Below are 24,655 nucleotides of genomic sequence, written 5' to 3' on the forward strand. Positions count from 1 at the left end.
TTTCTTGATGAGTCTGGCTAATGGTTTATCAATTTTGTTTATCTTCTCAAAGAACCAGCTTTTAGTTTTACTAATCTTTGCTATCATTTCCTTCATTTCTTTTTCATTTATTTCTGATCTGATATTTATGATTTCTTTCCTTCAGCTAACTTTGGGGGTTTTTTTGTCCTTCTTTCTCTAATTGCTTTAGGTATAACGTTCTGTTGTTTATTTGAGATGTTTCTTGAGGCAGGATTGTTTATTTGAGATGTTTCTTGTTTCTTGAGGCAGGAATGTATTGCTATAAACTTCCGTCTTAAGAACTGCTTTTGCTGCATCCCATAGGTTTTGGGTCGTTGTGTTTTCTTCATTGTCATTTGTTTCTAGGTATTTTTTGATTTCCTCTTTGATTTCTTCAGTGATCTCTTGGTTATTTAGTAGTGTACTGTTTAGCCTCCATGTGTTTGTATTTCTTTTTACAGATTTTTTTCTGTAATTGATACATAGTCTCATAGTGTTGTGGTTGGAAAAGATACTTGATACAATTTCAATTTTCTTAAATTTACCAAGGCTTGATTTGTGACCCAAGATATGATCTATCCTGGAGAATGTTCCATGAGCACTTGAGAAGAAAGTATATTCTGTTATTTTTGAATGGAATGTCCTATATCAATTAAGTCCATCTTGTTTAATGTATCATTTAAAGCTTGTGCTTCCTTATTTATTTTCATTTTGTATGATCTGTCCATTGGTGAAAGTGGGGTGTTAAAGTCCCCTACTATGATTGTGTTACTGTTGATTTCCCCTTTTATGGCTGTAAGCATTTGCCTTATGTATTGAGGTGCTTCTATGTTCGGTGCATAAATATTTACAAATGTTATATCTTCTTCTTGGATCGATCCCTTGATCATTATGTAGTGTCCTTCTTTGTCTCTTGTAATAGTGTTTATTTTAAAGACTATGTTGTCTGACATGAGAATTGCTACTCCAGCTTTCTTTTGATTTCCATTTGTATGGAATATCTTTTTCCATCCCCTCACTTTCAGTCTGTATGTGTCCCTAGGTCTGAAGTGGGTCTCTTGTAGACAGCATATATACACGGCTTGTCTTTGTATCCATTCAGCCAATCTATGCCTTTTGGTTGGAGTATTTAATCTATTTACATTTAAGGTAGTTATCGACATGTATGTTCCTATTACCATTTTCTTAATTGTTTTGGGTTTGTTATTGTAGGTCTTTTCCTTCTCTTCTGTTTCCTGCCTAGAGAAGTTCCTTTAGCATTTGTTGTAAAGTTGATTTGGTGGTGAATTCTCTTAGCTTTTGCTTGTCTGTAAAGGTTTTAATTTCTCCGTCAAGTGTGAATGAGATCCTTGCTGGGTATTCTTGGTTGTAGGTTTTTCCCTTTCATCACTTTAAGTATATCATGCCACTCCCTTCTGGCTTGTAGAGTTTCTGCTGACAAATCAGCTGTTAACCTTATGGGAGTTCCCTTGTATGTTATTTGTCGTTCTTCCCTTGCTGCTTTCAATAAGTTTTCTTTGTCTTTAATTTTTGCCAATTTGATTACTATGTTAACCTGACGGGGATTCCCTTATATGTTATTTGTTGTTTTTCCCTTGCTGCTTTTAGTATGTTTTCTTTGTATTTAATTTTTGATAGTTTGATGAATATGTGTCTTGCATCTTTCTCCTTGGATTTATCCTGTATGGGACTCTGTGCTTCCTGGACTTGATTAACTATTTCCTTTCCCATATTAGGGAAGTTTTCAAATATAATCTCTTCAAATATTTTCTCAGTCCCTTTCTTTTTCTCTTCCTCTTCTGGGACCCCTATAATTTGAATGTTGGTGTGTTTAATGTTGTCCCGGAGGTCTCTGAGACTGTCCTCAATTCTTCTCATTTGTTTTTCTTTATTTTGCTCTGAGGTAGTTATTTCCACTACTTTATCTTACAGGTCATTTATCCGTTCTTCTGCCTCATTTATTCTGCTATTGATTCCTTCTAGAGAATTTTTAATTTCTTTTATTGTGTTGTTCATCATTGTTTGTTTGCTCTTCAGGTCATCTAGGTCCTTGTTAAACGTTTCTTGTATTTTCTCCATTCTATTTCCAAGGTTTTGGATCATCTTTACTATCATTACTCTGAATTGTTTTTCAGGTAGCCCGAACAGTTTGGCAGTTCTTTAAAAGGTTAAGTATAGAATCAATGTATGACCAAACCATTCAAGTCCTGGATATATACTCAAAGGAATTGAAACTGGGACTCTGATACTTGTACACCAACATTTATAGCAGCAGTATTCACACAGCTGAAAGGTGGAAACAACCCAAAAGTCCATCAATAGATGGAATGGATAAACAAAATGTGGGTTAACCATACAGTGGAATATTATTCAGCCTTAAAAAGAAATGAAGTTCTGGGCTTCCCTGGTGGCGCAGTGGTTGAGAGTCTGCCTGCTGATGCAGGGGACACGGGTTCATGCCCCAGTCTGGGAAGATCCCACATGCCGCGGAGTGGCTAGGACCATGAGCCATGGCCACTGAGCCTGCGTGTCTGGAGCCTGTGCTCTACAACGGGAGAGGCCACAACAGTGAGAGGCCCACGTACCGCCAAAAAAAAAAAAAAAAAAAAAAAAAAGAAATGAAGTTCTGATACATGCTACAACTTAATGAACCTCTAAAACATTATGCCGACTAATGAGAACATACTGTATAGCACAGGGAACTCTACTTAATGCACTGTGCTGACATGAATGGGAAGGAAGTCCAAAAGGGAGGGGATATGTGTATATGTATGGCTGATTCATTTTGCTGTACAGCAGAAACTACACAACATTGTAAAGCAACTATACTCCAATAAAATTTAAACAAATAAAACATTATGCCAAGTAAAATAATCCAGACATGAAAGAAAGAATAAACTCTGTATGATTCTCTGTATATTAGGTATCTAAAATAGGCAAATTCTTACAGACAGAAGGTAATATAAAGGTTAAGAGGTTAACAGGTTTCTTCTTCTGTGGGAAGAAGAAAATAGGGAATTATCGCATGGCAGGTACAGAGTTTCTGTTTGGGATGATGAAGTTCTGGAGATACTGGTGGTGATAGTTACACAATATTGTAAATATACTTAACACCACTGAATTGTAATTGTACGTAACATAAATTTTACCATTTTAACCATTTTCATGTATATTTTACCACAATAAAAATTAGTAAGTAAAAAAAACACAAGTCATTCACGCACACATTTGTAAAAGCTGTTAAATATTAAAATAGATAAATTTAGAAAAACGGAAGATGTGTTTATATACGTTTTTGTGATTTGGAGGTTAAGGAAATAAAGTAACTGAAATATCCAAACCAAATAAATCACTATGTATGTAGAAGACCTAAATTAGCAAGCTTAGTTTAATTTAATATCCCCATACCCAACAATTATGGAATATATATTCTTTTCAAATACACATGGAATGTTTATGAAAACTAACCACATGTTGGACTATTAAAGCAAGCCACAAGTTTCAAAGAACTGAAATCACCTGAAGTACTCTTTTCTTTTGCACATAAGCTAGAAATCAGTAACAAAGAGATAACTTAAAAATCTCCATGTTAGGAATTTATATTCTTGAATAACCCAAGGCTCAAAAAACCCTATGAAAATCAGAAAGCATTTATCATATAATTATTTTTTGAACATTAAGAGTACTCCATATCAAAACTTGTAGAGTACAAATAGAGCTGAACTAAAAGGGAAATTTACATCTCTAGATGCATAATTAATATTTGAAAAGAAGGAAAGCTGAAAATAAAAGCTAAGCATCCATTTAGACAAAGGACAGAAAATTAAATACCATAAAAGGAGGGGGGGAATGGACCTCCCTGGTGGCACAGTGGTTAAGAATCCACCTGCCAATGCAGGGGACATGGGTTCGAGCCCCGGTCCGTGAAGATCCTACATGCTGCGGAGCAACTAAGCCTGTGCACCACAACTACTGAGCCTGAGCTCTAGAGCCTGCGAGCCACAACTACTGAGCCCGCACACCCAGAGCCCATGCTCCACAACAAGAGAAGCCACCGCAATGAGAAGCCTGTGCAGTGCAACGAAGAGTAGCCCCCGCTTGCCACAACTAGAGAAAAGCCCGCGTGCAGGCAACAAAGAACCAATGCAGTCAAAAATAAAATAATTTTTTTTTAAAAAGAGGGGGGAATGGACTAAAAATAAATATTAGTGAAAATATGATAAATAAAATTAAAAATTAATGAAAGAGGAATTAGACTCAAGAGCATCAATAATGCCAGAAGTTAGTTCTTTGAAGTGGTCAATAAAACTGGTAGATCCCTGACCACATTGCTAAAATGAGAAGGCACAAAATACCTACATGTCAGGAATGAAAACACAGACATCCCCACAGATTCTACTAAAATGAAAAAGACAGTAAGGATATTTTTAAACAACTTTATGCCAGTAAGTTTTGAATTTTAATGAGCTGAAATGAATATTATAAGAACATAACTTGTCAAAAGTGACTCAAAAAAATGAAAAAGCTGATGTCCTATAACTTTGAAGTCAATAATTAAAACAAAACACCTTACTACAAATAATACTTCAGACTCGTATCTTCACTAGTATCCAACATCTAATGGAAGGGGGGGTGGGGAAAGGCCTATCTTACCCAAAGTCTTCCAGAGAATAGAGGAAATGATACAATTTGTGAGGTCAGCCTAATTTTTATACCAAAACTGGGTAAGGAAATTATAAGACAGGAACATCCAAGCCAATCTAAATCAGGAACACAGAAGGCAAAAAAAGTCCTGGACAAAATTTTACACGGTGAACTCTACAAGAAAGTAAGTTGGGCTTCCCTGGTGGCACAGTGGTTGAGAATCTGCCTGCCAGTGCAGGGGACGCGGGTTCGAGCCCTGGTCCGGGAGGATCCCACATGCCGCGGAGCAACCAGGCCCGTGCGCCACAACTACTGAGCCTGCGCGTCTGGAGCCTGTGCTCCACAACAAGAGAGGCCGCGGTAGTAAGAGGCCCGCGCACTGCGATGAAGAGTGGCCCCCGCTTGCTGCAACTAGAGAAAAAGCCCTCGCGCAGAAACGAAGACCCAACACAGCCAAAAATAAATAAATAAATAAATTAGAAAAAAAAGTTAAAAAAAAAAGAAAGTAAGTTACCAAACACTATCAGGGTCTATGGAAAGGACTTAGGAGCCAACATAAAAGGGTCCCTTCTGGCCAAAGAGGGAACAACCTAGTGATCACAGAAAATATTAGCTGTAATGGATGGAAACACAGCAACAGGGGTGGGGTGGGGGGCAGGAGAGAAGATGGCTTAATTAAATGTTTCACATGAAGAACGTACAAGTAAAAAACAAGGAACTAAATATGAAACATAAAAACAATGTCAGGCAAATGTGAAGAGGACTGGAATCAGAAATATCAAGGTGAGACAGGTACAAAGAACAGACACAAGAAGCCAAAGAACAGAAAAGTGTCGCACAATTTGTGAAGCAAAACTATGTGACTTTGAACACCAGATTTATTTCAACAATGAAATATTTCATAAGTAAAAACAAGTGACAGATTCATGTATATTTCGCCATATTTACGTCACTGCCCTCACTTGGCTTATAGGAATATAGCGATATAGGAATAAGAGTTACTTGTTTGAACTTGTATTGAACTTGTTTCCCACAACCTTGCTACATTTACTTATTAGTTCAGAACTGACATACAGTAAACAGCACATATTAAGTTTTGACATGTGTATAAGTTTTGAAATGTGTATACGCCAGTGAAACCATCATCACAATCAAGAAAAACAACACAGCCATAAATACCCAGAAGTCTCCTCATACACCTTGTAATCTCTCCTTTCTATCCCTCCAAGACCTCTCCCTCATGCCCAGGCAACAACTTGCACTTTCCAGTATTTTCTATAAATGGGGCGGTGGGGGGAGAGACTATCTTGATAAATACAAGACAGAATACCATTCGGTCAAGTCATGTTTGAAACAAACATTGAAAAAAAAAACTGGAAAATAAAATTATATCCGCTTGAAAAAATATATGTGTATTTAAAACCAGAAACATAACAAAATACTCCCTCTGCCTGACAGTCCTCCCTATCCCTCTTCAGTTTAAACAACACATCCTCAGAGAAGCTTTCCTTCATCATTCTGTTAGTCTCTCCTACAGTGGCAATCTCTACTTCTGTCACTTGTCTCACTTGTGATTATTTTGTCAACATCTCTCTTCCCCCATAGTTTGTGACAGAGGAATGTGTCTTGTTCACAGCAACTAAGCCCGTGTGCCACAACTACTGAGTCTGTGCTCTACAGCCTGCAAGTCACAACCACTGAGGCCCACATGCCTAGAGCCCGTGCTCCACAACAAGAGAAGCCACTGCAATGAGAAGCCCGCGCACTGCAACGAAGAGTAGCCCCTGCTCGCCGCAACTAGAGAAAGCCCTTGCACAGCAACAAAGACCCAACGCAGCCAAAAAAACAAAACCCCCCACAACATTGTAATCAACTATATTTCAATAAGTTATTTAAAACTTAAAAAAAAAAGAATAAACACACATGCAAACAAACAAGCATATAACTTGAACAGAGAATCACCTAATACATCAAAGTAGCATTTAAATTCCCTTGGGAATGGTGCAGTTTGTTTAACAAATGATGCTGGCATAACTGGCGGAAAAAATAAATAAATAAAAGAACATGGGGAGTTCTGACAAGAGAAAAGATGGGTAAAATTTAAAATAGGGTGGCCAGAGTAGTATTCACCAATGTGACATTTGAGTAAAGAGCAAGAGAGTTAGCTATTAGGATTTATGGGGAGAAGTGTTTTAGGCAAAGAGAACAATTGGAGGAAAGATCCAAAGGCAATAGCATGCCTTTCTTGTCCTAACAGCAGCAAGGAGATTATGGTGGAGTAAACACTGAAGACAGTAGTAGATGTGTTTACAGAGGTAATGGAACATCAGATCTTACAGGGCCTCACATGCCACTGTAAGGAATTCAGCTTTTACTGGGTGAAGTATGAACCACAATTGAGTTTTGGACAGAAAGTGACGTGGTCTGACTTAAACTTCAAAGGAATCACTGTTAGCTTTATTCTGAACAGAATGCAAAGGAACAAGGGTAAAAGCAAAAAGATTAGTTAGGAGAATATTGCAATAATTCAGTCAAGAGATGATGGTGCCTTGGGTCAAGGTAATTAGTAGCAGTGAAGGTGGTAAGAATTGGTCAGATTCTGGATAACTTTTAAAGGTAGAACAAAGATTTGCTGATGGCTTAGATATGGGATGTATGAAAAAAGTCAATGATGATTCCAAAATTTTTGGCCTGAGCAACTAGAGTGATAGAAATGCAATTATCTGCAACAGGAAAGGCTTTGGGTGGAACAGCTTTAAGGTGGAAGATCAGTTCAGTTCTGGACATGTTAATTTTGAAATAAATGTCTATTAGACATGCAAGTGGAGATGTTGAGTAGGGCTGGACATTGGATATGAGTGTGGAGTTTGCGAGAGAGGTCCAGGCTGGAGATAAAAGTTTGAGAATTAGACTACAGATGATCAAAAAGTCTTGAATTAAATTAAATCACTTTGGGAGTGAGTAAAGATAATGTGATCAAGAACTGAGCCTAGGGGCACTCCAATTTTAAGAGGCCAGGAAGAAGAGTAACCAGCAAGGGAGACAGAAGGAGCAACCAGTAAGGTAGGAACAAAACTAGAAAAGTGGGGGGTTCCTGGAAGCCACATTTCCAGGAAAGTAAATCAAGGAAAAGTGACAGGTAAACCGTGTACTTCCAATACATCAAGTAAAGACTGTTGAGAGCAACACCACAGAAGTAGAAGCCAGGAAGGGGATACCATATTAACAGCAAAACGTGTGCTTTCCCACTCCAATCCTCTCTATTTGTATATCATATTTGTAGATCCTAAGACCTGGTGAAATTGCCCTGAAAGCTGTTGATCTAATGACTGGACTAAAAAGGGTGACTCTAAGCCCTTTTTATTTACTCTGTGCCGAACAATTTGCTAAATGCTGGGGACATAAACGTGAATAATACACAGTCCCTGCCTTCAAAATAATCCAGTGATGTTCTAAAGAAATGCATAAATCGGACTTTCCATCTTTTCTGAAGCAGCTGTCCAACATACTTTTAAGAGAAAAAAAGGAGTGATAATTTTTTACACTTTATAACATTCACAGACTAAGAACTATAAGAGATGAATTTCTACTTTTCCCCCCAAAGCTTTAAAAAAAAAAAAAAAAGCTTTCCTTTCTGATTAGAAAAGTATTCGGTATTTTAAAAAAGCCTCTGTGTGTGTTTAGCAATGCATCTAGAAAAATAAACAACTTAGAAATGAAATGCCCTGAAATTATATCTCCAGAAGTTAACTACTGTTGACACTTTGGTATGTATTTTTCTTGTTTTTTTCCCCCATGCATATATAGTAACACTCTAATAAGGCATGTTTGCATACTGTAAGTATAATTTTCAATGTTTACCAACAACTCTTCTACATACTTTCCTGAATTTATTTTCAATGTAATTAGTTATTTTATTATTTAATATCTATATGTGTAGGAATGAAAACAAATGTGTGTATACGTATATATATTTTTTCTTAACTAGTTTGGCCAATTTGAGTTGTAAGAAAACAGTGTCTTCTGCTTAAAATAATGTAAGCACTAGCACTAGCTTATCAAAAACAAAACCAAATAACATGATATAGGCAAAACTTGAAGGATGTTAACCAAAACATGTTAACTATGATTATCTCTGGGAGTGACTGAGTTATTTTTATTCTTCTTCATGATATTCTATGTTTATCACATTAAGAAAAAAATGTATATATAACATTTGTAGCACATTTAAGTAAACAGTTTTATACTTAGTTTATATTAATATTTTACATCTAATTTAACAGAAACTCACTTGGGCATGAATGCTCCATTGGCTAAGGATGGTTCATCGTCATCTAGCCCATCGAAGAGGTGTGACTTGGCTGTGCCTGTTGTTTGTAAAGCCTTCGGTCGGACTCTGGTGGCAGGGCGGGGTGTCAGTTTATAATGCGTAGGTGTTGTGAGAGCCTTCTGGGCTGCTGGATTTGTCGGTTTCAATCTCTGAAAAACAAAAAAATCAAGGACAGTTCTAGTTTAACTCAAATATGATACTGGCCTTAAAAATCAGAAGACCAGAGTTCATACCTCATCTCTGCCATTCACCTGCTAGATCCCTCTTGGAGTCTTGGCTCTCAGAACACAAGGATTTCCCACCCAACTTTGTATGTAAGAATGCTAATGCTAATTAGCATTCTTACATACAAAGTAATGCTTTGTAACTGAATGCTAATGTACAAAGTAATGCTTTGTAACTGAATGCTAATGTAACTGTCTTTATTTCTCTATAATTGATTTTCATTCATCTCCCCAGCCCCCATTTCACTGGGTTTGTCTGACTTGTTTCAAAATGTAATTGAGATACTGCATCTGAAGTGCTTTGTAAATCGAAATGTACTAACATATTAATATACCTTGTGCATTTCTCTTCATCTTACAAAAGAGAATAGCCTGCAGTTGCTTTGCTTTCTAAAACAAAGATGACAATATTTACATTCAATTTTAAGAAAATACCAAAATAATTCTAAGCCTAATTATTTTTCAATTAAACCAAAAATCTTATCCTTCAAGAAAAACTGAGACACAGCCATAAATATTCAACTTTTATGCAATCTACATCACTCTGAAAAAATGGATAGATATTAGCCTTTATTTATCCACCATTTAATAAATGCTGATAATTACCATGAGTCAAACACTAAGAATAAAAATAATACAGTTGGGACTTCCCTGGTGGTGTAATGGTTAAGAATCCGTCTGCCAATGCAGGGGACACGGGTTCGAGCCCTGGCCCAGGAAGATCCCACATGCTGCGGAGCAACTAAGCCCGTGTGCCACAACTACTGAGCCTATGCTCTAGAGCCTGCGAGCCACGATGACTGAGCCCAAATGCCACAACTACTGAAGCCCATGTGCCTAGAGACCATGCTCTGCAACAAGAGAAGCCACTGCAATGAGAAGACTGCGCACCACAATGAAGAGTAGCCCCCACTCACTGCAACTAGAGAAAGCCGGTGTGCAGCAACGAAGAAAGAAAGGAAAGAAAGGAAGTAAAGGAAGGAAGGAAGGAAGGAAGGAAAGGAAGGAAGGAAGGAAGGAAGGAAGGAAGGAAGGAAGGAAGGAAGGAAGGAAGGAAGGAAAAGAAAGGAAGGAAAGAAAAGAAAGAAAGAAAAGAAAAAGAAAGAAAGAAATTTAAAATAATACAAATACTCTCCCTGATTTTTGAGGGTATTAAAAGTTAGTGGAGGAGACATACAACTAAATTAATTAGTCTTCAGGTTAGTTTTTTTTTGTGTGTGTGGTACGCGGGCCTCTCTCACTGTTGTGGCCTCTCCCGTTGCGGAGCAACAGGCTCCGGACGTGCAGGCCCAGCAGCCATGGCTCACGGACCCAGCTGCTCCACGGCATGTGGGATCTTCCTGGACCGGGGCACGAACCCGTGTCCCCTGCATCGGCAGGCGGACTCTCAACCACTGCGCCACCAGGGAAGCCCTTCAGGTTGGTTTTGATGGCACCTTTACTATGTCTCCATAGTATCTTTAGGATGTTATACATTTGTTTTTCTAAACAGTATACATGGGATTATATAACACTTGAAACAACAATATCTAAAATATAAAACCTGTCACAGTTTATTCTTCTCTTCACAATGCAGACTGTTTACACTTCAGTGACAACAAACCTTCCCAAATCTCTTTTGAGATCTTTCACAATTCTGTGCCTTTGCTTGGAATGTCTTGACCTAGATCTACCAACTTCTTTCTACATATGTTCTCAAAAAAAATTAAACCTTACCTCTTCTGAAAACCTTTATCAAACTCACCCAAGAATCTATGCTCTTCCCTCTGTGATATTTTAAAATATTTATTAACATGAAATTCACTAACATAAAATTCACCATTTTAATGCATTTAATTCAGTTGAGTTTTAGTATATTTACAAGGCTGTACAACCACCAACCACTAAATTCCAGAACATTTCCCTCATTCCAAAAAGAAATCCCGTGCCTCCCAATTCCTCTCTTTATCTCTCTCTTTTTTTAACATTCATTTATTTTATTATTTATTTGGCTGTGTCAGATCCTAGTTGTGGCATGTGGGACCTTTTAGTTACAGCATGTGGAATCTTTAGTTGCAGCATGTGGGATCTAGTTCCCTGACTAGGGATCAAACCCGGGCCCCCAGCACTGGGAGTGTGGAGTCTTAGCCACTGGACCACCAGGGAAGTCCCCTCTATCTCTTGGCAAGCATGTACTTTCTGTCTCTATGGATTTGCCTATTCTACACATTTTATATAAATAGAATCATGTGGCCTTTGCGTTTGGCTTCTTTGACTTAGCATGTTTTCAAGATTCATCCATGTTGTAGCATGGATCATCACTTCATTCCTTTTTATGGCTGAATGATATTCCATTATATAGACATACAACATTGTGTTTATCCATTCATCAGTTGATGGGCTCATCTATTACTGCATATACTATACTAAAGCTGAGTAAATTTAAGCATGTACAGGTCTGATCTTCCTCACTAGATAGCAAGCTCTTAGAGAATAAATTCTTGTTTACTTTTATTAGGTATCCTCAGTGCTGAACACAGTAACTAGTGAGACATAAATGGCTAAATAATAATTTCTGTATACTGAGCAACTTACTCTAATTCTCAACACTGAACAGAATTGCTATTCCCATTCTACAGATGAAACACATTTCAGAGAGGCAAAAGGAGATGCCCAATATCTCACAGACTGTAAGTGGTAAAAAAGGATTAAACCGACCAAAGACTACTTTCAATGCCACAAGACAGTGAGCACAAGATCATTTCTAGAGCCTAAGAGATTAAGACAAAGCTATGTAGAAATCAGGAGAAAAGAATTTTGATTTGCCGCTTAAGACATTATGATGTTAGAGAAATCAGCCTCTGTGAGCCTTAGTTTGCTCAACTATAAAATGAGTATAATATCTGCCTCATATCAGGGCTGTTGAAAAGTCTCAGCCTTCACTTCCAGTTCAACACTTATTTCACTGTCATGCTGCCTTCCAGATACAAAAATAATTTACCCCCTGGCCTAGTGAAAAGCATAAATAATGCATCTTAAAAGCTTAATTACACCTAAGTTTCTCCTACTCTGAGAACAGATTTTATAGAAACATCCTTAAACTTACCTCTTCTTTCTTCTTAGGGTCTGACATGGGATTCCGGAAGAGAGGAGAGTCTCCAAAAGGTGAGTATGTCAGACTATTGATGTGCTGTTGGAGAACAGCCTGCTGGGCAGCAGAAGCATTTGGATCTGTCAAAGCTTTTTAAAAAAAGAAAAGAAAAAGCAAGATGTCAGTCCAAGGATCCAGTGCCTTAAATCAAGAGAACTTGAGATTCTCTTCAAAATGTTCAGACTCACTCAGTGGCATTACTGGTTGAGAGCAAAGGAGCAAACTGTGAAGAAAATCAACAATCAAATAATCTAAAAGGTCAAAGATATGTGGAGCACTTCATAAGAGACAACACACATAAAATTTTACTTAGGTGTTCATTATTGCCAACAATCAAAGAAATGTAAACCTAAACAACGGTGAAGAAATTTTATATCTACCTCATTATCTATCAATGGCATAGCTATATAAAAAGGGATCAGTCTGACTTCCAGAAACACTGCAAATTGGTTTAATGTCTAAAAGAAACAATATGACAGTACACAGAGCAAGTAACGTTTTTATATTTTTTAACCTAATAATTTTAATCATAAAAATCTAACCCAAGGACTTAATCAAACTAGAAGGAAAATAAAGACATATTTGTAAGTGTTCACTGAACGTTATCTGTAATGGTCAAGCCTTGGAAACAACCTACGTCCAACATTTACAGTTGTAAAAATCATGATTCATCAACATGGTGGATTAAGTAGTTGTTAAAAATGACAATGTGGAAATAAAGTATCTTTGATTTAATAAGTAAAAAATTCCAGAATAAAAAATATTAAGTATACTGAGAATATAGAGGAAGAGGGTGGCAAATGAAAATGGCTGTTAAGGCATCCTTATATTTACTATTTGCATTTGATATTCATATTCCATTTAAGTAAAAATTGAAAGGAAAAAAAGATCACCCCATTTTCTTTCAAAGTGTAAGAACAGGGCTTCCCTGGTGGCGTAGTGGTTAAGAATCCGCCTGCCAATGCAAGGGACACGGGTTTGAGCCCTGGTCCAGGAAGATCCCACATGCCACGGAGCAACTAAGCCCATGAGCCACAACTACTGAGCCTGCGCTCTAGAGCCCGCAAGCCACAACTACTGAGTCTGTGTGCTGTGACTACTGAAGCCTGCGTGCCTAGAGCCCATGCTCTGCAACAAGAGAAGCCACCACAATGAGAACCCGTGCACAGCAAAGAAGAGTAGCCCCCGCTCGCTGCAACCAGAGAAAGACTGTGCACAGCAACGAAGACCCAACACAGCCAAAAAAATAAAGAAATAAAATAAAGAAATAGAGAAAAAAAAAAGTGTAACAAGAAACGTCATCAGACAGGAACAATGATCTACAATTGTACACGGTAAAAAGAAAACAGCAACAAAAAAATCTGCACTGTACCCTGATTGATGAAGAAACCTCTTCACAAGATAAATATTTCAAAAAAAAATACTGGTAAAAAAATCAAATCAGGGCTTCCCTGGTGGCACAGTGGTTGAGAGTTCGCCTGCCGATGCAGGGACATGGGTTCATGCCCCGGTCCGGGAAGATCCCGCATGCTGCAGAGCGGCTGGGATAATCCACAGAAAAGAAGTGCCACAAACAAAAAATTTTGAAAAATTTAATACAATGGAGCAGAGTGGGGGGTGGGGGAGTGGAGAGACAATAGCAGCATCAACAACAAACTCAAAACAGTTAAAATAAAATTAATGAAAAGGGGTAGATCCACTGTAGTCAAATTAAGCATTCTTAAAACTGGATGTATTCACTAAATACTAAAACACTGTATGTTGATATTTTAGGAGAGGGTACAAATTTGCTCAGGATTGTGAAACCCAGAGGAGATGTCAATTTAATGATCATATAGTAAAGCATCTGTATTCAGAAAGCTCCTAAATCCAATTTAAGACTACTGGTGAGAAAAAAATACAGAAAAGTAGCCACCCAATAACATAATGTTGTTCTGTGGACTATTCAATAAGATTAAAAAAACCCTGGATATTTTTAATGAACTCTGATATTCACTAGTCAGTTTGTTACCTGACAGCCAATTACACATTAAAAAAACACTGATCAGGGACTTCCCTGGTGCTCCAGTGGTAAAGAATCTGCCTTCTAATGCAGGCGATGCAGGTTCGCTCCCTGGGCGGGGAACCAAGATCCCACATGCCGCAGGGCAACTAAGCCTGCGCGCCACAACTACTGAGCTCGCGTGCCTCAACCAGAGAGCCTGCGTGCCGCAAACCACTGAGCCCACGCGCCCTGGAGCCCACACACCACAACTAGAGAGAGAAAAACCCGCACGCCACAACTAGAGAGAAGCCCCTGCGCAGCAACGAAAGATCCCGTGAGCCGCAACTAAGACCCAACACAGCCAAATAAATAAATAAATTAAAAGAAAAACACTGACCAGCACTAGCTGATCCCACCATATAACAAGTATAGGTCACCCCTCCTGGGTATGCTCAAATAAAAACTTCCTCAACAAATTCAAACATACGTAATTAGGAAAGTGTGTGAGGATGTCTTTATTTCTGTATGTTTAAATATGAAATTTTCTCTGTTAACTGAATTATTTCAAATAAAATACAGAAAAGAGAGCTGATAAGTTAGCAAAAATAAGAGAATAAGCAAGCATAAGCGCTAGTTAAGCTATCATTTACTGGTGTTATATTCAGTTCTGGTCATAATAATTTGAAAACATACTGAAAAACCATATCATAACCAAATGATTAAAGAGATAGAAAAAAGGTATAAAAATCAAGTCTTCTGAGACCAGAGGAAACTGATACTTTATCTGAAAGAAAGGCAATAGGTTACCACAAAGAAATTGTAGGAGACTGATTTTGCTTGGCTTTAGGAGATAGAAGTAGAACCACCGGGTGGAAATTCTATAAAGGCAGGTTTTGGTTTCTAATCAACCTGAACAAAACAATGGACTGGACTAACCTGTAAGAAAGCCACCATAGCCAAGGCTTTTAAGTAACGGACTCCCACAAGCTCTAAAGCACCTTATAACTAAGATCCTGTGATGCAAAGATGTACATTCTAAATCAATACAACTACATTTAAATGAGCAGAAACACTACTGTATATAACTGTAATATCAAATTCATGTCAGGAACTTTTTATTGGCTTTGGGAAAAGATGGATTATTAAAAACCATTCAAAAGCTATTTATGTAAATAGCAGGTTATGGTATTTATGCTACCTCCTACTAAAATCAAAACTAAGGAAAACAAATAAAATTTGAATATAATTTTATGATAAAACTGATTCTAATTTTCACAGAGAAATTAGAGTTCTAATTCACCTCTGCTAGCTCCAAAGACCTAATTTAAAGCTATGGATAAAACAAATTAAAATATCTACACAGCCCACAATGACAAAGAATAGGAAGGTAGTAAATGAACAGATGAGAAAATATAACAAATGCCTAGAAGAAAGAAGTGGACAAGCAGGAGAGAGTAAACCATACCTTGGAGTACACTCAAAGGGGATTACAGCCAAAAGGAGGGACTATCTGCCTGAAGCACAGAAAGCTGAGAGATTCAAGACTAAATCTGATGAACTGAGACTGTGGAAGGAGAGAAGAACCAATGCAAAGCATATATACACAACAACTATTATACCCTGTCATCCTCCTAATCCCTGATGCTCAACAGATAAGTCAAAATATCAGAGAGAGTTCCTCTGATGAAATCAAGTTAACAAGGGCAACAAGGGGACCTGCATCATCCCAGAGCTAAGAATGTGATATTCTAACATTTAGAGGACCCTTGGCTAATAGCTGGTCCCTGGGCTACTTATCAAATGAAATCTACTGATGAAAATGCTCTACCCAGGTACACAAGTTGCCAGTGAGATTTTTATTATTTTATTCTTAAATATGACTGGAAAGCATCACTGAGTATTAAAGAATAGGATCAAAACAAAAATAAAACAAAAAAACCACAAAAATAATCCTGAAAATTTAAGGAACAGAAGAATTCTAAAAAAATTTTAATGCCAATTAAATTCAGAGTTTCAAGAAAAAAACTGCATCTAAGAACTGGATGTTTAAAAAAAGGAACTTCCAGAGAATGAGAAAGACAGTAAAAAAAAATCCAAAAGGATGATTCAGAAGACAATTAAAAAAAAACTTCTAGAAAGTAGAAACATGGGTGAAAAAAATCAAATGTTAAGACAGAAAAGGTCTAGGAATTCCCTGGTGGTCCAGTTAGGACTCGGTTAGGACTCGGCGCTCTCACTTCTGGGGCCCAGGTTCAATCCCTGGTCAGGGAACTAAGATGCTGCATGCCTCATGGCGTGGCCAAAAAAGAAAAAAGACAGAAAAGGTCTAAGCAAATCACTGAAATTTCAGAACAAAGGGACAATCCTAAATGGTTGTGAGCCTGGGGGTAACAAGTCTCAAGAATCAGAAAGGCATTAGACTTCTTATCAGAGATGGTTAATCCAAGAAGTATCGTCAAAGTTCTGAGGGTGAATTATTTTTACACCAGAATTCCATAACATTAAAGTGTGTGGAACAAATGAAGATGTTTTCAGAACTGTAAGTAGTCAAAGTTTACCTTTCATATCCATGTTACTTGAAGACACATTCCAGAAAATTTAGGAAATAGAGGAAAACCCTATATCCAGGACATAGCAGTCCCCACTGAGTAGACTTGAAGGGAGTATACTAGAACAATGCTGAAGGCCTAGGGAGTAATCAGAGTTCATACTGCTACAGGAGGACAGAGAGATCAAAGAATGAGGTATCCAGGGTAAAAGAATTCTAATACTACCCTTAAGAATTTGGACTAGTGTTAAGAAGGTGATAAGGGCAGGTAATGTAATGCAAGGGAAAAAAATGAGAAGTTCCAGGACAAAGAAAAAGCTGTATGAGAAAAGATTACTTGGTTAAGTAGCAATATTTTCACAGTTATAATAAAATGCTATGCTCATTTGAAACTTTTATTCTTTCCCCAAAGAAAAAAAGACAGTAATTATTAGGAGAGAGTACTTTATCAATACAAAAATATAAAAAGGGCAAAGAAATGACAGAAAAAGAAGGGTAAGGAAGAGCACTATTAGCCTTACTTGACCAAGGGGACTCAAGAAATACTATCTCCTAGTTGACAGAGTAAGAAAAAGTATGTAAGGACATGGCTTAAATTTGCAAAGTATGTAAGGACATGGAAATTTGCATGGCTTCTCAAAATGTGAAACATGGATCATGATAATACAGGAGATGAATTTAATGGTACAGAGACTCACTCCTTCCTTCTCTCCTTCCTTCCATCCATCCATCCATCCATCCATCCATCCATCCATCCATCTCAGTTACTCTATATCTGCCAGGTGACATCAGTTTTTTATTTTTGGTTAAACATAATTTTCTTTAAAAAAAAGATATTTAAGTTACAAAGTAAGTTAATTTTAAATAAGAAATAATAACAAAGGTGGCAGGCAGATATAGCAAAAACTAGGAAGGGGTATTCAAACAAATGAAGTATGAAAAACACTTTAATAGATAAAACTAAACTTGTGGGGGACTTCCCTGGTGGCACAGTGGATAAGACTCTGCGCTCCCAATGCAGGGGGCCTGGGTTCGATCCCTGGTCAGGGAACTAGATCTCACATGCATGCTGCAACTAAGAGTTTGCATGCCACAACTAAGGAGCCAGCAAGCCGCAATTAAGGAGCCCATGAGACGCAACTAAGACCTGGCACAACCAAATAAGTAATATTTTAAAAATGTCTCAAATCCAGCTACAACAACAACAAAAAAAACCCCTAACCTTAGGGAATTTAGTAAACAGATATATTGGGAGAAGTGAATAAAAAACAGAGCTGATAACTGAGCTAAATTCTCATCTACCATTAACAAGTTAAATATTGATATATGTAGACTTAAGCAAAACACAGCAATATAAGCACATCATTCAGAGATATAAACTTACTTACATGCCAGATGAATTAAAAGCTGTAACAAAAGTGGTTTCTTTGGGGGAGTAAACCTAGGAGTGGGGAAGCAGGGAAGGTCAGGACCTATTATAAGTGCTTCTGCACTACATGATTGTTTAATGACCTATGTGTAATATACCGCTTTGGTAGGGACGGGATAGGGTGGGGCGGAAAATCAAGTCAGCAAGTTAAGTATTAGCAAGAAATAAACTGAGTAAAGGCTTCTAAAGTGACTGACACTTACCTACTGGGGCCTGGGGGGCTCCAAAGCCCAAAGTGGCTGTCGTAGTATTAAATCCAGGGGCCCCAAAGGCTCCTGTACCAAGAGGCCCTCCGATCTTAGGTTGGTTGTTCCCAAATAAAGATGCTTGTCCAGCACCAAGAGCTATGGAGACAAGAGGAAAGAAAAAGCGCCACAGAAGATCCTTTGAATGTTACGCCAGAGGTCAGTTACTTAAAAATGTAATACATTTGGAAACTTCATAATAACCACTCATTTCAAAAAAAAACTAATACAGTAAATGCTAACTATATGCCAAGAACTGTTGAGTACATCGTATATATCATAGGCAAAATACTTAACCTCTTTGTGCTTCAGTTTCCTCAACTATAACATGAGATAATAATACATAGCTTAGATATTTATCCTACGATTAAAATAAACACATATTAAGCATTGTAGAGGTCTGGTAGATACTAACATTCATTAGATATTAACTACTATCATCTCATTTAACCTTCACAAGCCTGAAGCAGGAACTATTGTCCCTATTTTACAGAAGAGAAAATGGAGGCTTTAATAATTAGCTCAATGTCACAAACGTAGTAAGTGGTGAAACCAGAGTTCACACCTCGATGCATCTGACAATACAACCAGGGCTCTTAATTGCTACTCTATAGTAAAACAGATTTCTAAAGAATTTCAAAATTGTCAATTCTTAAATTTCAGTATCTGCAAATCAAATACTCAACTGAACCAATTAAAACGTCACCTTTTTGACTAACATGCAGGTTATAGAAAACCAAATCCAATATATCTTCTTTGAAGAGCAAAAAGTAACACTTTCAAGTATACCGTCTCATGAAAACTATTTCCGACAATTTTTTTTTTGTTTTATAAAAAGCTGAATGCCTTGTGATGAGGTTACTAAACAGATTCAAGTTTCAGCCTAAATCTGTGGATGAAATAAGAACTTATCTTCACCAGGGAGAAGGCCGCTGCAGAAACCTGTAATGTTTTAAAGCTTAATGAATCTTGCTTATGGACCGTGCTGTTGGCAATGATTTTAAAGTGTAAAGTGGGAAGAATTTAGTTTTTTTAGGATAAGTTATTGGCATAAATTAAAAACATTTTTCCATCCCTCCCCCACCCCAAAGAAAAAGTTAATGGCAATTTGGAAGATCTGAAGTTCTTTTTTTTTTTTTTTTTTTTGGTGGTATGCGGGCCTCTCACTGCTGTGGCCTCTCCCGTTGCGGAGCACAGGCTCCGGATGTGCAGGCTCAGCGGCCATGGCTCACAGACCCAGCCGCTCCGTGGCATGTGGGATCTTCCCGGACCGGGGCACGAACCCGTGTGTCCCTTGCATCGGCAGGCAGACTCTCAACCACTGCACCACCAGGGAAGCCCTGAAGTTCTTTTTAACATACAAATGTTTCTTGACAGAGATATGGTTTACCAGGAAAATCACTTCAAACATATAATATAATACTTGGAGGTCAAAAATATCGAATGGAAACTGTCTTGAGATTGCAACCCCAAAAAAAGGATAGGAAGTTTACACTCAGAGAATGCATTACAATATAAATTAATGAGGATGACTCCTAAATGAACAAAGCATTCCTTAACTGTCCAACTCTCACTAATAATAATAAGATAACAATATAGCAATGGGATTATTTCACCTTAAAAAACCCAGCTTTGAAACAGGGAATAAGACTTCTTTTAAAGTTCCAACCCATTAGAAACTGGTGAAAATTCCAAGAAAAACTAAAATTATATTACTCCCTTTTTTTTTGCGGTACGTGGGCCTCTCACTGTTGTGGTCTCTCCCGTTGCGGAGCACAGGCTCCGGACGCACAGGCTCAGTGGCCATGGCTCACGGGCCCAGCCGCTCCGCGGCATGGGGGATCCTCCCTGACCGGGGCACGAACCCGCATCCCCTGCATCAGCAGGCAGACTCTCAACCACTGCGCCACCAGGGAAGCCCATATTACTTCCTTTTTGAAAAAATTTATTTATTTTTGGCTGCATGGGTCTTCATTGCTGCGCGTGGGCTTTCTCTAGTTGTGGCAAGTGGGGGCTACTCTTCGTTGCGGTGCGCGGGCTTCTCATTACAGTGGCTCCTCTTGTCGTGGAGCACAGGCTCTAGGCACGCGGGCTTCAGTAGTTGTGGCACGTGGGCTCTATAGCGCAGGCTCCATAGTTGTGGCGCACAGGCTTAGCTACTCCGCGGCATGTGGGATCTTCCCAGACCAGGGCTCGAACCCATGTCCCCTGCGTTGGCAGGCGGATTCTTAAGCACTGCACCCCCAGGGAAGTCCCTATATTACTCCCTTAAAGAACATGGTTTACAGTAAAAATTTCAGGATTCTTCTTTCTTCTCCCAGAGAACAAAACCTCCTTACCACCCCTAAACAAAAGGCTTAGATGAAACCTGAATATATAAAATGGATAAAAATTTCTCTTCTGGATGGGTGTGTATTTGCATTAGCCCTGAAGGAAGAATCATGAAACAGTCTAAAAATCACTATATTTCAATAACCTACAAAATAATAAAAACATGTATTTTATCCAGATCAGTCTTATATTATGTACAAATGGCTTTTTATACTTAGTGAAAGGACTTACACAAGTTGAGGGACATTCTGATGTATAATAATGTCAATTTATGAATTGTGTTATATTTACAGGTAGTTGTAGGAGTCATAAGGAAGATATACTGGTGGCACCATGGTAACAGTGGTCCTAAAAACTCTAAGGATGCTCAAAGAATAAATAAAAATGGTTATACTTTATTGAGATTTTCTAATAAATGTTAGAATTTAATTTTATCTATGGTACCTATTAGCTTTGGGTAGATTTTTCTGTGTATATCTTAGTGTAACAAACTTTACTAGATGTACCCTTAAACTTATGGCTTCATAGAAAATTTTAAGAACTAAAACTTCTCAGTATTGTTACTAAGTAACTACCAAGAAAATGGCATACTATTGATAGTGCTAATGACAGTTAATACCTGTGTGAAACAAGAAACTGATGCACCCATGATTTAATCATACACCAAAGGATAATATAAAACATTTTACACTAAGATTGGTCACTTAAATCTAGGTGTACAAAAAAATTTATGTATTTGTACACTTAAGGTTTCTACAGTCGACTACTCATGAAGTACCCAAAGGCCTATGTTACATGAAAATGTACTTCTGTTGGGGTATGAGTTTGAATCTCTATCATTCAAAACAAGAAGCTATCTACATAGGAATACCCACTTAGCTAATGACCCCCTAAAACACAGTCCAAAGCTACAATGTTATCCTAATTGTGATACCATGAAATGCAGAATTCATTAATGTGGGTATTTATATCTGATAGTCTCCAGACACATTCCTCTCAGAGCCAAAAGTCTGCTTTAGCAGACGTGACCACCAAAGAATTTCAATAGTGTGTACTCAGTGATTCACAATTCTCGTTTCCCTACATGATCTACTGCTGCTAAGGTGGGGGTGTAAAATTCTTTATTAATTTTATTTGGCTTTTAGTTTATATGGGCAAAGCATGAATTAGGATTATATAACAGCAGTGAAAATGAGATTCATCGTCTGTGAGGTACAACTGTTCAAGGAAAACCGAATATATTCAAATAAATAAAGAGGTTGAGGTATTACATTATTGTAGAACAGAAGACAATAGCATCAGGAAAAAAGTTATAGGCGACTTTATAATCTTAGACTACAGAAATAAAGCACTGCTAATCATAATCTGCAAGACCCAGAAGCCAAAGAGGAGAGAATGACAACTTTGACCACATAAAAATAAAACTTGTACATTAAGATACCACAAACAAAATTAAATGATAAACAAAGACTGAGTGGAAATATCTGGTAACAGACATTAGAGCATCTTATCCCAGCTTAGGTTTATGGTTCATAAGCTGTCTAGCATCAAACTACCTTGAAAAAGACCACACCAAAGTCAATTTTCCTTCTGGGATTAGAAGAGAACATGATGTCAGATGTTATATTCTGCTTAAGTTTAAGGATCACATTGTACAAAAAACTACAGCTTTTTAGTTTTTATTTCTTGCAAAATATATGTAGTAGAATTTGAGTAAGCTCAAAGGCTCAAGAAGTTTACCATACGACCCAAAAAACTTAATATCCACAATATATAAAACGTTCTCAAAAATAAAGAAACAATGATCAACAATGATTATGAATAGAGAACTGAAAGATTCAAATGTCCAGTAAACATACACAAGGGTATCCTTCACCGGTAATCAGTGAAGTGTAAATCAGAACATACCAACTTCCACTATCAGGCACACAAAGATGAAGAAGCCCAACAATATGGAAAGGGTATGAAAAAATGGGCACTTTTATAAAATATGAGCAAAAATGCAAACTGGCATTCTTTTTGGAAGGCAAATTAAAAATTGGCAAGACTGACCAAAATTCAAAATATGTGTATCTTCTGACATAACACATTAAGTACTGAAAATCCCAGGCACACCAGGACTATCAGAGGACAAACATTTTGTACAAAAGGAACAGACAGCCTCTAAGATAAATGTGCCAGCATTTTAAAATCTGGTAAAGCATATGGGAATGTTTTCTAAATCCATTTGTGAAAATGAAAATCTAGGCCTCTTATTTCCATGTATATGATCAAACAAAGGTCTTAAGTTGCAGCAATTAGATTTAGTTGTATCACTTCCTAAATCTTATGGTACAGTTCCTTACCTGTTCCAAATCCTGCACCAAGCCCGGCTCCCAGAGTTCCAGGTCCTGGTTTACTTCCAAAAATACTATTCCCACTGGTATTTGTGCCAAACCCTAGAAGGACAAAAGAATGAGTGGACTGTACATTAACACAACTCTCAATGTCCTGTACAAGGGAATTTCAAACAAAGCAGTCTGACCCTAAGTTTTGCATCCCTTCATTTTTTGATATTTAGAAATCCTAAATGGTAGGCTAATTTAATGTTTAAGTTTAAGTAAGTATAAACAGATCCCACAGTCTTCCTATTTACTTAATTATATTTTAGACTTGAAATATCAATTCAATATAGGATAATACCCAATATTAAAGCAAAGTGATTGTGCTTGAGCTTGGGGAACATTCCCTTCGTAATACTCAAAGCCTCCATTCTATGTTTCATGTTTAATTAGTAGAAGAAAAATTAATCCCCCCAAACTTTCACTAAAAAATAAGACAGTCAACAAAGACACTTCACTGAACCTAAAGGTTCTTGCTAAGAGAAGATTACCTATAAAAATCTCTACAGCAGCTTTTGTTTTGAACAGATGGACCTTGTATGAATAGTAATGTGTGGCTGATCACACATGAGGAGCGTTAATGGAGTCAGACTCAAACAGCTCATAGGAGCATTCGAGGACTCAGCTAGCTGACGTTAAAAAGAGAAGATAATCTATGAATAACCTTTCTTGAATTGAATTGTTTCATTATCGGAGATGATGGAGAGTTGAACAAACCATCCTCTTTCACTATGACCCAACATTTAGAGAAAATCCTGTGATTCCCCTCTAAAATCCACAAGTCTCCCCACAAAGACACCTACACATCACATTACTGCTATTATTTCTCTTTTGTTCAGATGTGTGCACAGTTTCTGTACTCCTTTTGGAGCTAAATATCAACAAATGATAATGAACATATCATTAATCTCTTTTGATAAGAGGAAAAAAACCCCAATCACTGGCCAGCAAATCCTGTTTGTGGTACACCTGAAGTCTTTTAAAAAGGTATCATGGAGGTGAACAAGTTCAACATAACAGAATAAAGAAAGTGTCTTGGAATATATGTCAGTGTCACCAACTAAGATTATACTTTGTCAGGCCAATATTTGAATTTATATATGAATGAAAAATGTAAAGAACAAAAGTTAAAGAATTATACAGTTTGAAAACATATTTCTAATGTCATTTAAAAATCTAAGCAAGTAACCTGATTTACTTTCAATACATTTAATTCATGCATTAAGTCTTTTCTTCAATTTTTCTAACAGCTATGGCCACAAAAATGGAGTACTGCCCACTCAAGCACAATCAATTTTCTTTAAAGAAAAAAAAACAAAAAACCCAGAAAATGTACTTGGAGATGTTGTCTTTCTGAGTTAAAATTTAACCAAAAAGGATCTTCCAACCCCATAAACAGCAGAAAACAA

General features: G+C 37.4%; 1 protein-coding gene across 11 annotated transcripts in view; it reads right to left on the reverse strand.

Annotated features, from left to right (window-relative positions):
- Window positions 1–24,655, reverse strand: part of NUP98 (nucleoporin 98 and 96 precursor) — a 100,459-nt gene that overhangs the window by 42,419 nt on the left and 33,385 nt on the right. For 8 of the 11 annotated variants that reach the window (XM_082844548.1, XM_082844551.1, XM_082844549.1 and 5 more), the window contains 4 exons: window positions 23,211–23,303; window positions 18,493–18,633; window positions 12,284–12,417; window positions 8,936–9,123 (listed from right to left, as the gene is read on the reverse strand). In XM_082844548.1, the coding sequence (XP_082700674.1) occupies window positions 8,936–9,123; window positions 12,284–12,417; window positions 18,493–18,633; window positions 23,211–23,303 (556 nt within the window). The remainder of the gene's footprint in view (window positions 1–8,935; window positions 9,124–12,283; window positions 12,418–18,492; window positions 18,634–23,210; window positions 23,304–24,655) is intronic. The other 3 variants (XM_082844550.1, XM_082844552.1, XM_082844545.1) reach the window with 1 other exon arrangement.

Source organism: Leucopleurus acutus (genome assembly GCF_964270905.1).
Source record: "Leucopleurus acutus genome assembly, chromosome: 8".
NCBI lineage: Eukaryota > Metazoa > Chordata > Mammalia > Artiodactyla > Delphinidae > Leucopleurus > Leucopleurus acutus.